Here is an 11,669-nt window from a genome sequence, read left to right on the forward strand (position 1 = left end):
TCTTTTAAAATCCTTTGTTCAACACACAAAGGCTTCACACTTGCCTCATTTCACCTCATACTTGAAGCAAACAGATTCACTTGCCCTGGACAGGCCATGGCACAGTCCCCTGCATCTCGAAGACCTGCACAGGTCTTCAAACTCTGTATTCAAATCACTACCCTGAATACCGGGAAGATCCCAAGAGGACAAAATCATCACCTTTTGGGTAAGAAGCCAGACTTTGGAATCACAGACTCCTGGATTTACCTCTCAGCTCCTCCACTGGGTACTTAATATCTCTGAGCCTCAGTTTCCTCATCAGTCCACAGGGGATCATAAAACCTCACAGTTTTGTTCTAAGGATTAATGAGATAATGCAGTATTGGGAAAGCAGTAAACTCAGAGTTTAAGAGCACAGACTCTGGTGCCGGACTATTTAAGTTCAGACCTTGGCTCTGTCACAAGCTGTGTGTCCTTGGGCCCCAGCATATTCAAACTGTAAAATGGGGTTATAAGAATATCCACCTCAGTAGGGTAGGGAATGAATGAGCTATGGCTTTGAAAGTGCTTAGAACAGCACCTGGTGCATTAGTGAGTACTTGATAAACAAGGGTTGTAATGAAATGCAAGTCAAACCCACAGCATGGTAAAAATAAATGGTAACTGTTATTACTACAAGGTACACTTTCCATGGAGAATTTTGTGTACATTTATCTCCTAGAAAGCAATTAAAAATGAAAAAACTGGGTGAAAATCTTGTTCTCTAGCAAGTGTTTCGGTCCTAGCAGAGAGAAGTCACCATCCGATTGCCTAGCAGAATACCCTAGGGTCCCCATCCCCATCCCCAGGCTCTTCTTGGCTGCATTCAGCCATCCTCTCTGGGTACGTACTCATTAGGCACTCACAGTGAGCCTGAAGGAGGGCTAGAAACATCTAGTGGTTAAAAAAAAAGGCTTCAGCTCCTGACACCCTGGAGCTTACAGGGAAGTGGGGGAGATGCACATTAAATAAATACATAGACAAATGATTATTTAGGGATAATAAAATTTGTGTTTCAAAGAATGTGATACAAAGATATTGAATCTAAGGGAGGTCCTGATATGATCTAGCACCAGAGGCGTGTGTGAGGGAGGAGTCATTTGAAAGGCATTTAAGCTGGGGTTTCATGGATGAATAGCAGTTGGCTGGGTGATGCCTGGGAATGAAAGGAGGAGATAATCCAGGCAGATGGGCATTTTGCTTCAAGGCCTGGCAGCCACAGGTGCCCGGCTCACTAGGGGAACAGACACAAAGGCAGCGAGTTGACTTACTCTAGACCACCCACTCAGAAGCCCTCAGCTGGGAGACGAGTTTGGAGAGAAACCCAGGCCCACAGGAACTGTGTTCTCAGCGGCATCTGTTGTCTCTTCCTTTTCAGACTCTTGCATGCTGATAAAGACTGCCAGGTCCCTGACCCCAACCCCAAGTGAACGAAGTTTTGGGCTCAAATACCCAGAGGCTGCTAATGTGGCTCACTTTCTCCACATGTGAACTTCAGCCAAGACACCACAACAGGGACTCTGCCCTCTGAAGGCCCCTGGATGTCCGCGGCACACCCCACTGGGTTCTGTGAGGCTATTTAGGAAGATAAGTTTCGCTCACAGAAGAGAAGGGAGACAGCATGAAAGAAAACAATGGCCTCAAAGGAGGAACCTCTGATTGACATGAATGGGGATGTTCCGTTAGGAGCATCATGTACCAGGAAAGAAGCCAAGCCCCAGGTCCTTTATTTCTCTACCTGTTTACATGTGATGGAAAGGAGACGTGTTTAAGGTTCCTGTAGTTTTACGCTGGGAACTGATGCTCCCGGAAAGGAAGCCGTATGTTCCAGACGTAGCAGGTTTCTTTTGGAATTCACACACTGGGAGTCTGGCGCTCTCCTCTAAATGGGACTTTCGTTGTCTTTTTGTTCAAGACCACAAGCTTCTTCCAGGATCAGAACTGCCTGCCAGCCTCCTCTGATAAACAGCCCACCAGCTCTCATGGTAGATCAGAGGTTTAATAATTAGCCTAACTCCTTGTTTATCTAAGTGGTAATTACCACTGCGATGGAATAATATTTTAACTGCAGGGGAAGCGTTACAGAGAGCTCTCTCCCCCCTAAGTAAAACCTACTGGCTGGGAATGGCCAACAGAGCTGCCCATACTCGGAGGCAGATCTCTGTGTCTGAGATGCTGTCACTAGAAGCTGCTCCAAAGACCTAAGGAAATGTGCCCAGGAGAAGTGTGTGGTCCTAATCCTTTCAACTGAGGCTCAATGGCCCAGCAAAGTATGAAAGTGAGGCCTGTGCTTCTGAAACGTAACAGTCTAGAGTCTGTGGAGCTGGTGAAGCAACCTCACCACCGCAGGAGCAAATCTCAGCAGGTCCGATTCAAGGAAGATGGCACCAGTAAGACTCCGCCTGGTCTAGCTGAGGTGGATGTCCAGACGTCCGAGGACCCAGCTGTAATGGGAAAGACTCAGGCCTCCAGGCACCATCACCTCCCCACCTACTCACTCTCCTTTCCCAGGTCCCAGAAGGCAGGGGGCTTTCGGAACATCGCGATCCAAACGTCCCCCAGTCTCAGGAAGCATTTCCCGGTTTTCAAAAGGAAGAGACTCACAGCTAGCAAGTCCCTGGTGGAAATGCCGACAGCATCCCAAAGTGCCATCCAGGTGAACGGCAATCTCTCTGAGCAGGACATTGTGTCCTCTGACCTTGCCTACTTACGGCTGGCTCCGCATCTTTAGGATGGGCCTCGAAGGGTCAAGGTATCCCACCCGTTTCTCCCTAGAATGTCCAAGGTGCAAAGCAATGGGCCTGTGAGCCTATGCTTCGAAGCTGGGACATGGAGAGCCTTGGAGAAAGTAACAGCTGCCATTCAGGTCCCAGATGATATTTACCATAGTCCTACCTGGGCAGGAAGGGAGTCCACTTTGAGCCCAGACCGGTCTGCTGAGATGAGCAACTCCATACCCCCTTCGGTTGACAGGCGTCCAGGTGACGGGAGAAGAGACCTGCCACCAGGTTCAGAAAGAATTCCCTCCTGCTTAAATGCCCCCAGTAGAGCCAATCACATGCCTGGCACAGGGAACCTGCAACCTGAATTGCTTTTGCCCAAAGATAACTCCGATGACAAAGACCTTGGCCCTCTGTCATCTAGGTCAAAGGAAAGGTGTGCTCCCTCACATCCACGGACTCACAGCTCCCCTCCACCTGGCTCCCAGAGTCAGCCAGCCCAACCAGGGGGGGCTTCAGACTGTTCTTCATTGAGTAACAATTACCAGGACCTGCAGTCACTCCAAACTAACAGTGAGTCAGAATCTGCCTCTGTGTGCCAGGAGCAGACGGCAAAGAACCCCATCAAGTCAGACATCCCAGAGCTTCAGAACTGTCCAGGAAGCGGTCACCTCCCCTCCTCTCTCCCCAACAGGGAGACCAAGCAGCAGAGAGTGACTGGCGGGATTAACCCAATTCACCTGGTGCAGGGCGAGCTCTGCGACCTCCAAGGCAGGCTGCAATCTGTGGAGGAGTCTCTGCACTCAAACCAAGAGAAAATTAAAGTCCTTTTGAACGTAATTCAAGACTTGGAGAAGGCTCGAGCTCTCACAGAAGGGTAAGGTGGATTTGGGGGAGTGGAGGGAGGGTAAAGTCATTTGGGAGGATAGGGGCAGAGAGAGACCCTTGCCTTCCATTAGTAAAATGTCTCCAAAATGTTTGAAATTCTATCGTTTTCCCAAATTATAAGCAATGGTCTCCCTTTGTTTGGACTGGGTTTCATTGGGTTGTAGGCTTTGGTGGATTTCCACGATGATTGGTTTTTATTTCCAAATGACAACAGATTGGAGAAAGGGGACGATGAAGCAGCAGGGTCAAAAGTTACTTTTTATTAAGATGTGGGTCCAGTCAATAATGATAGCGGAGAATGACAGTATGCAGGTTCTGCCCCAACCCTATCCCTGCAGGGAGTTACTGCATTTGCACAGTATTTAGCTATTTGTGTGTTTGTCACAGAGGACTTGAGGCAGCCACTAAGCTTACTGTTGACCTTCCCCTCCACTGACCACTCTGAAGGCTTGAGCCAGTCCATCATGCACCGGCTAAGTAGGGACTGAAATGAGATCATAATTCCGCAAAGAGAAAGAAGCTCCAGAATGCTTTCCTGGGTGACTCAGCATCCGTCTGAGGACAGGAAGGCAGTTATTTGTTTAGGTGTGGGATGCTCCTTCCTTGAAACAGTGCTCCCTAAAGACTGAGGAAAAGGAATGGTGAAAGCTAATCAACAAAAGGGTAGGAAAAGGAAGAATAATTAACTGGCATTTGCTGCTATGAATCAGAGTCAACATAACCTTACAAGAGAGAAGCACTGTGACGAGACAGGGAGAAATATGACCTAAAGGGATTAGGAGTTTTAATCATCTTCTGCTACTCATTTGCAAAGTCCCTCAGTTTCCCCATTTATCATGTGGGGGTAAGAATAACTGACCCATCTCAGAGGATTATTGTCAGCATGAAGAAAATCCAGATGTCAAAGTATTTAAACATCTATAAAGCATTCTAGAAACGTGAGATCCTATTAATATGGATTTCTTGTTTCTCTGTTTGCAATGATCATGAAACTTCAGACTTTGGAAATCATGAGAAGGACAATGCTGTGCTGCAGGGAATGAGTCTGTAGGATGTGTGCATGCCAGGGGGCGTTTGCCCATAGATTTATCTAGCAAATGCTCTATTTTGCAGGCGCAACTTTTATCGAACTGGCCAAGATCTCAACAATTGCAGTACCTGCCAGAACACGGCATGCATCATATACAGGTACCTGGCCACAGCTGAGACCTGCTCTGTAGAGCACAGAAGTTGCGGGGTCCACGGAACACTCTTGTAATCTCTCTTAGATGCAGAAAGTCAAGAGAGGGGCAAAGACAGAAGGCCTTTGGATACATAAGACAAAAAAAGAAAACAAGGTTGTTTGACTATGAAATGTTAACATCTGGTTTCAAAGAGGGCATTGTTTTGTTTCCTCACAATAAGGCCTATGAGCAAATCCTTTTGAGATCATCACCCTTCCCCTTCCTGAATACTAAGCACCGGCACCTTGCTAAGCTCTGCATGTCCCTTTGTATCTCATTTCACAGTATACCTCTTAAAGTAGGCGTTCATGTCCCCAGGGAAGTTTAGTCATTTGGCCCCACTCACACATAGCATTTTCAGAGAGCTGAAGGGGATCTCAAATCAAATATTCCGAGACTCAGGACTCAGATCCATATCTTTCTGACACCAAGCCCTTTCTGATCCTGATTGTTGTACCGCACATCCTACCCCTCCACAGTAACTACCACATGCCAAGCAATTACAATATGTCAAGAACTGTGATAAGCACTGTATATTCAGTTCTAAGTACATTGCTTCTTTCCAGCAAGAGGCAAGGTTGCTGCCTTAGAGTGAACTTTTAGAAGAAACAGAAGGGAAACATCATACAGTGGTAGGAGCCCTAAACTAGGAGTCAGAATCCCCCAAATTACATCTGCTAACATGTGTGGTTCAGTTTCCTCATCTGCAGAGTGGAAACAATTATTCCTCTTGAGAGTTGCCATAAGGAATAAACGAGAAAATACATGTGAATGCCTTTTATAACAGTAAAGTGAAAATGAAGTCGCTCAGTCGTGTCCGACTCTTTGTGACCCCATGGACTGTAGCCTACCAGGCTCCTCCATCCATGGAATTTTCCAGGAAGGATACTGGAGTGGGTTGCCATTGCCTTCTCCAGGTTGTAACAGTAAACTTCTGTACAAATCTAGGAGCTCATTCCTGCTATTACTGGATCGATCAATGCCCATTTAGCTGGTGGTCTACTTTCAGTGGCACAGTGGAAAAGCGGTCATTTCGGGTGATGGCTTCTAATTCTGTTTGACAAAAGGATATAGTGTGATTTTCTCTATTACTTTTCTCTCTTGATGAGAAAGGCAGCTAGGGTCTGAGCGCACTGAAGCCCAACTGGGTTGCCTGTGTGTGTTTGTTTTTAATGTCTCACTCTCTCCAGTAGAATCCTGAGATTTCACCCTAGCAAGGGATGGGCAGCAGGAAGTCAGGGGCTCCTGCCTCAGGTGAGGTCTTGGACATTTTCTCACTGAACTGTCAATTCTTTAAACCTAAAAGTCACAGGACCACAAAGTGTTTTCATCAAATACCAGGAGCTTCAGGATTGCTCACAAAAATATGCCCTTTACCTTAGTGTGAAATATCTCCTCTTAAAAGGGAGCTCTGGAAAAGGCTTGGGCATTGGAAAGAATAATTAAGGAGTCTCATCAATTGCTTACCTTTGTTCCTTCTTTTTTTAAAAATATCCCCTATCTTAAGCAAATTTCATATCACCAGGAGGACAAAACTTGTTAAATGTCTAGATTCAGGGAGGACAAAATCTTTTCCTCCTAAACAAAAAATATATACATATATATTTTTAAAATAACTTTCATTTAAAGTTTGAAAAGTCTCTTATTCCCAGCAGCCAAATGATATATTTCCTATTATCTTAAGATGACTTTCTATTTAGCTTCTGTAAGTTAAAGGGACAAATGATCATTTTCCCATCTTCTGTGAGTTTCATGCCCTGGCCTTGGGCAAATCCTTTCTGGCCTCTGAGTTTCCTTATCTGAAAAATGAAGGTCTTTGATTAGATGATCCTGATGGTCCCTTTCAGTTCTGACATTCTGGTGTTCTAGGTTGAATTAAAAGTGGTAATATTTGCCTAAACTATAACCTTCCAACCAGTATGAGAATATTTACATTTTTCTAGGACGTACTTCAAATGTCCCAAGCAAACAGTCTAAATTCACCCCTGAATGGGTTGGCAAACCTTCCTCTACACATTCCTTTCCAGTTTTCCAAGAAGAGCAGCCACTGCATGCATCTACCCCTCATTACCATTCAAAGCCAGACTGCTCTCCCAGACAGTTTCTGTATCGTTGTGTCTAAGCCATTGTGAAGGAACAGGCAATTAGTCTGACGAAAGCAAAGAGATCAGTACAACATCCCAGTAATAGTAACAGAGGGAAGATGAGAGTTGTCATTTTTTTTCTTTTTAAACATTTCAAATGACTTCAAACCCTGTGTTGTGTCCTGCACAGTCAGATCTTGCAAACTAATAAATAAGTGACGTGAAATAGTCATCCCCAGGCCCTGCACAGCTGCAGGCTCTCTCTCTGATGACGGATGGACGCCAGTGCCTGTCACTGTACATAAAGCACATGGGCGCCTCATGGACTGCCTGCCAGGTCTTCTTCCCTGGAGATGCTGTAACTAAGTTAGCAATCCATACGGTTTTCTAAGTGGCTTAATCAGCTGAAGGCTATGGCTATGCTACTTGCTTCCATCAAGACAAGTCAAGGGTTCCATCCGAATCATTCTCTCAGCTTCAAAAGGAGTCTTCTGCCCACTGCTCCTCAAAGCCTCATTGGCTTTCTTCTTTCTAAGGCACACTGTGATAGATCCTCCCTTCCCAAGGAGAACAGCACCAAAATGGATGCCCAGAGATGTCATGCGTGACTCTCAGGACCTTCCATACCCCAGGAAGAATAAACTCCTTGGAGCTCTGACTGCTGTGGGACTCAAGGGAAGGGGGTGGGAATTGGCCCTGTGACTCAAGCTGGTTCCAGGCTGTTTAGTTCCCAAACACTCTCCTCACCTCTCCTTAGCATTACTTCTAGGACAAGTTACTGAGAAGGTTTCTGAATGCCTCCTGTGGTACTCAAAATTAAATAGCATGGAATTACTTAGTGAGAAGGTTGTTCTCTTTTCAAATTGATTTCAATTCTTCTGATTTACCTAGAGGGAAAAATCTGAGTTTGGTGCTAGAATGTCTTCAAAACCTTTCTAATGCTTACTTATCACAGTTCTTTGCTAAAAGTGAGCATGTTTCAAGTTCATAGTCATGGACAAGCAACAGTTCCCAACCAGAATGTAATCATTTCTAATTCTTTATGGAAGCTTTTAACTTTCAAAACTAACCCTCCTATATATTCACTGTTAGGCAGGTCTCATTTTCAAAAGATATATTGCCTGCTTTGTATACATGTTTTTTAGTATAAAAAGTGAATTGATTTAAAGAGAAAAAATTAAGTACATAATTGTGCAAGTGGTGTGGGGAGTTTCACAAAAACCTTGCAGGTAATAAACAGCGATTACAATTTGGGAAAACAGTGCCCTAAGGAATGCTCTTCCTTTCCTCTTCTCAAGGTCATGGCTCTCTCCAAGCCACATCCCTCCTCCTTCTCTCAGCCCAGTTTTTACTCCTCCAGCCATATCTCCCTGCACTTCATCTTCACAGTCACTCAGAAAATAATCACGGAGACTCTTTGGAGGTCTATGACTATACCGATCATGCATTTATTTTATGGATATAGCTCCCAGGAAAACGTCTACCTGGTTTGAGTTAAAATGCCTCAAATGTTTTAAGGGAAAAGAATTGGAAGTTTTGCTCAGAAAGAAAAAATTTCTCCTATCATCCAGGTGTGTTTCTTAGGAAATGGAAATAAAGAGCAAGCAGCAAACTAAACCATTCTGAATGGACGAAGGGAAAGACTGGCCACATAAGATGTGAAAGGTGCTAGAGAGGAGAAGATGACAGAAGAGCTCTTGTTTGTTCAGGGGTCTTCCTAGACAGGCTCTCTCCTCTTCTTATCCTCAGCCTCTGTTCATGCTTCAACGGCACTCATGGATTTGAATATCAGTGACATCACCTTCCTCTATCTTCTCTTTAATGAGTGTTCTCTCTTTATATATATATGTATACATATATATGTATAAACTACCTACGAATCTTCCCATCTTGATATCTCAAATGTACCTCAAATTATCAAGTTCACCATATACCAAAATACATTTCATATTTTCCTCCACAAAATTCTCTTCCTACATTTCTTATTTGTTCAGCACTGCTGACCATGATTTCATAAAGAAACCACGGTCCACGTTGTCTCATTCTTCTCCTTAACAACACATATCAAACTGGCTACTGATTCTCCCTGCTATATCCAGCCCCTTAGCTTCATTCCCTTTGTCTCTGGACAATAAAGGTCCTCATCACTTAAACGCTAACTGGCCTTTTTGCCACAGGTCCCTTTCACTCTGTCCCAAGTAATTCTTCACACAGGTTGCTAACTTACTGAAAAGTAGAATCTGATCATGTCACTCCCCAGCTAACCAATTTTGTCCCACTTCCTGTTGTTTCCTTTAGCTAATTTTCAAGGCCCTTGGAATGTGACAGTAACCTTGTTAACTGCTGGGTCTCCTATCTCTTCCCAGCCACAGTGAACTACTCAGCTGGCTTCAAATACTGGGTGTTCTAGCATACATAAATTTCTTCATTTCCTGGAATGCCTTTTCTGCCCTGCTTCATCTGGAAAACTTGTAGCCCTGCAACTTAAAAGTCAGTTCCTCTGAATAGCCTTTCACTTCTTCCCAAGAAGAAGCCCCTTGGCAAGCACATTCCTCTGCTATACCATTTCTCTTATGACGTTGCAACACAGTGTTTATGAGTTTCTTTCCTTCAGCAGAAGACCAGTATCTCAAAGTCATGGCCAGTGTCTAATACACAGTTAGTGGTCAGTAGAACCCTCAAAGAAGGGAAGAGCTATACTGACTGGGGTGGGTGGAGGATGAAAAGCAGCAGCAGGCTTGAGACAGCTATTTAGATGGTCCTCAAGTCAAGGTGGGCTTCCCAGGTGGCGCTAGTGGCAAGGAACCTGCCTGCCAGTGCAGGAGATGTGAGAGACTCGGGTTCAATCCCTGGGTCAGGAAGATCCCCTGGAGGGAGGGCATGGCAACCCACTCCAGTAGTCTTGGCTGGAGAATGCCATGGACAGAGGAGCTTGGAGGGCTACTGTCCATGGGGTCACAAAGAGCTGGACACAACTGAGCGACTAAACAACAACCAAAGTCAAATCAGTGTGACAACTTCTGTGTGTCCCTACCCTTGGTGGGGAAACAGAAGGTCTTAATTAATCAAATAATTGTATTAGGGAAGGAAGGCTTCTGTGCAGCAGGTCTCAGTAGATGTCTTGGAACTGAATCAAACAGTGACTGAATGTAGTACATGGATTTCCGATTTTCAAATACCTGGAACACTACAAGATGGAACCTAATCAACTCTTCCTGTGATGACTCGGAGAACTTGTTGCAATTCACAAGACATTGAGATCCATGTTGATCACGGACTTCCAACCCTCTTGCCCAGTACTTCTGTACCGACTATGGTAGGAAAGCAAAGTCTGATTTGTGGAAAACTGAACACTCCATCCAGGCCATCCCGTCTCCCTTCTACATTGTCTGAACCGCACCAGTGAGCTCTTCGGAAGAGGGAACTAAGGCAGTAGGTCTGCAGGTTCTCTTAGTAAAACAAAACCCAGCGTAGTCGATAGAATGATGTCCACAGGAGATGTCCACATTCGAACTCTTGGACCCTGTGAATACATCACCTCACCTGGTAAAAGGGACAATGCAGGTGTGATGATGGATCTTAGAGGACAGGATGAGTAGCCTGGAGGGTCCAGGTGAGCCCAATGTAATCATATGGACCCTTACAAGGGAGAGATGAGGGCAGGGGAGGAGAGTCAGAGAAGGAGAGACAGAAGAAGCAGAGGTAGGAGTGGCATGGTCACAAGGTAAAGAAGGTGGGCAGCCTCCACAGGCTGGGAAAGGCGGGGGCGCATTCTCTCCTGGAAATGCCAGAAGGAACCCAGTTCTGCCGACACCTTCATTTACAGTTCTGGAGGACTTCTGACCTCTGGCTCTCTAAGAGTAAAATTCGTGTTTTTTTAATACTTTGGTCACCTCATGCAGGAGTTGACTCATTGGAAAAGACCCTGATGCTGGGCGGGATTGGGGGCAGGAGGAGAAGGTGACAATAGAGGATGAGATAGCTGGATGGCATCACCGAGTCGATGCACATGAGTTTGGGTGAACTCCGGGAGGTGGTGATGGACAGGGAGGCCTCGTGTGCTGCGATTCATGGGGTTGCAAAGAGTTGGACACACCTGAGCGACTGAACTGAACTAAACTGAAACCCACTAAACTTGTGTTAACTCATTTCAGCAGTGGTAGGAAACGAATGCACCTGGATTAAGTCCTCATAATTCATAAACTACTCACATCTAATTGGAGGTTGGTTTATTTGACTTTGATGATTTTTACAACTCTGACAGCTAAGGGAAGACAAGGATCTGTTGGGATGAAAATTAGGGGAAAGAGATGAGAGCTGCCACTTAGCGGGGCTTGCCAGTGGCACCAGGGTAGAGAACCTGCCTGCCAATGCAGAAGACATAAGAGACGTGGGTTGATCCCTGGGTCAGGAAGATTTCCCGGAGGAGGGCATGGCAACCCACTCCAGTATTCTTGCCTGGAGAATCCCAAGGACAGAGGAGCCTGGTGGGCTACAGTCCATGAAGTTGCAAAATGTCAGACATGACTGAAGTGACCTAGCATGCACACATGCACCAATTACTGGTCACTGTAAACGCTTTTTGTTTTCTTATCTGATCCCAACCACCAGATGAGATAGATAAAAATACTCCCATTTTACAGGCGAGGTAACTGGGGTCCAGGGACTTGCACATTATTCATGTTAGACAGTGGAGACTGAGAGTGAGAGAGGCACTTGAACAATTATTCTGC

The 11,669-nt window shown here is 45.4% G+C and overlaps 2 protein-coding genes across 2 annotated transcripts in view; one reads left to right on the plus strand and one right to left on the minus strand.

Moving 5' to 3' along the window:
* Positions 1 to 11,669, minus strand: part of DOCK2 (dedicator of cytokinesis 2) — a 467,146-nt gene that overhangs the window by 218,661 nt on the left and 236,816 nt on the right. The window lies entirely within an intron of this gene.
* FAM196B (family with sequence similarity 196, member B) overlaps positions 7 to 11,669 on the plus strand; it is a 27,884-nt gene continuing 16,221 nt past the window's right edge. Inside the window, 2 exon segments of the mRNA XM_010854571.1 lie at positions 7 to 3,618; positions 4,743 to 4,817. Of these exon segments, the coding sequence (XP_010852873.1) occupies positions 2,279 to 3,618; positions 4,743 to 4,817 (1,415 nt within the window). The 5' untranslated portion in view covers positions 7 to 2,278.

The sequence above is a fragment of the Bison bison genome, unplaced genomic scaffold (genome assembly GCF_000754665.1).
Source record: "Bison bison bison isolate TAMUID 2011002044 unplaced genomic scaffold, Bison_UMD1.0 scf7180017864343, whole genome shotgun sequence".
Lineage (NCBI taxonomy): Eukaryota > Metazoa > Chordata > Mammalia > Artiodactyla > Bovidae > Bison > Bison bison.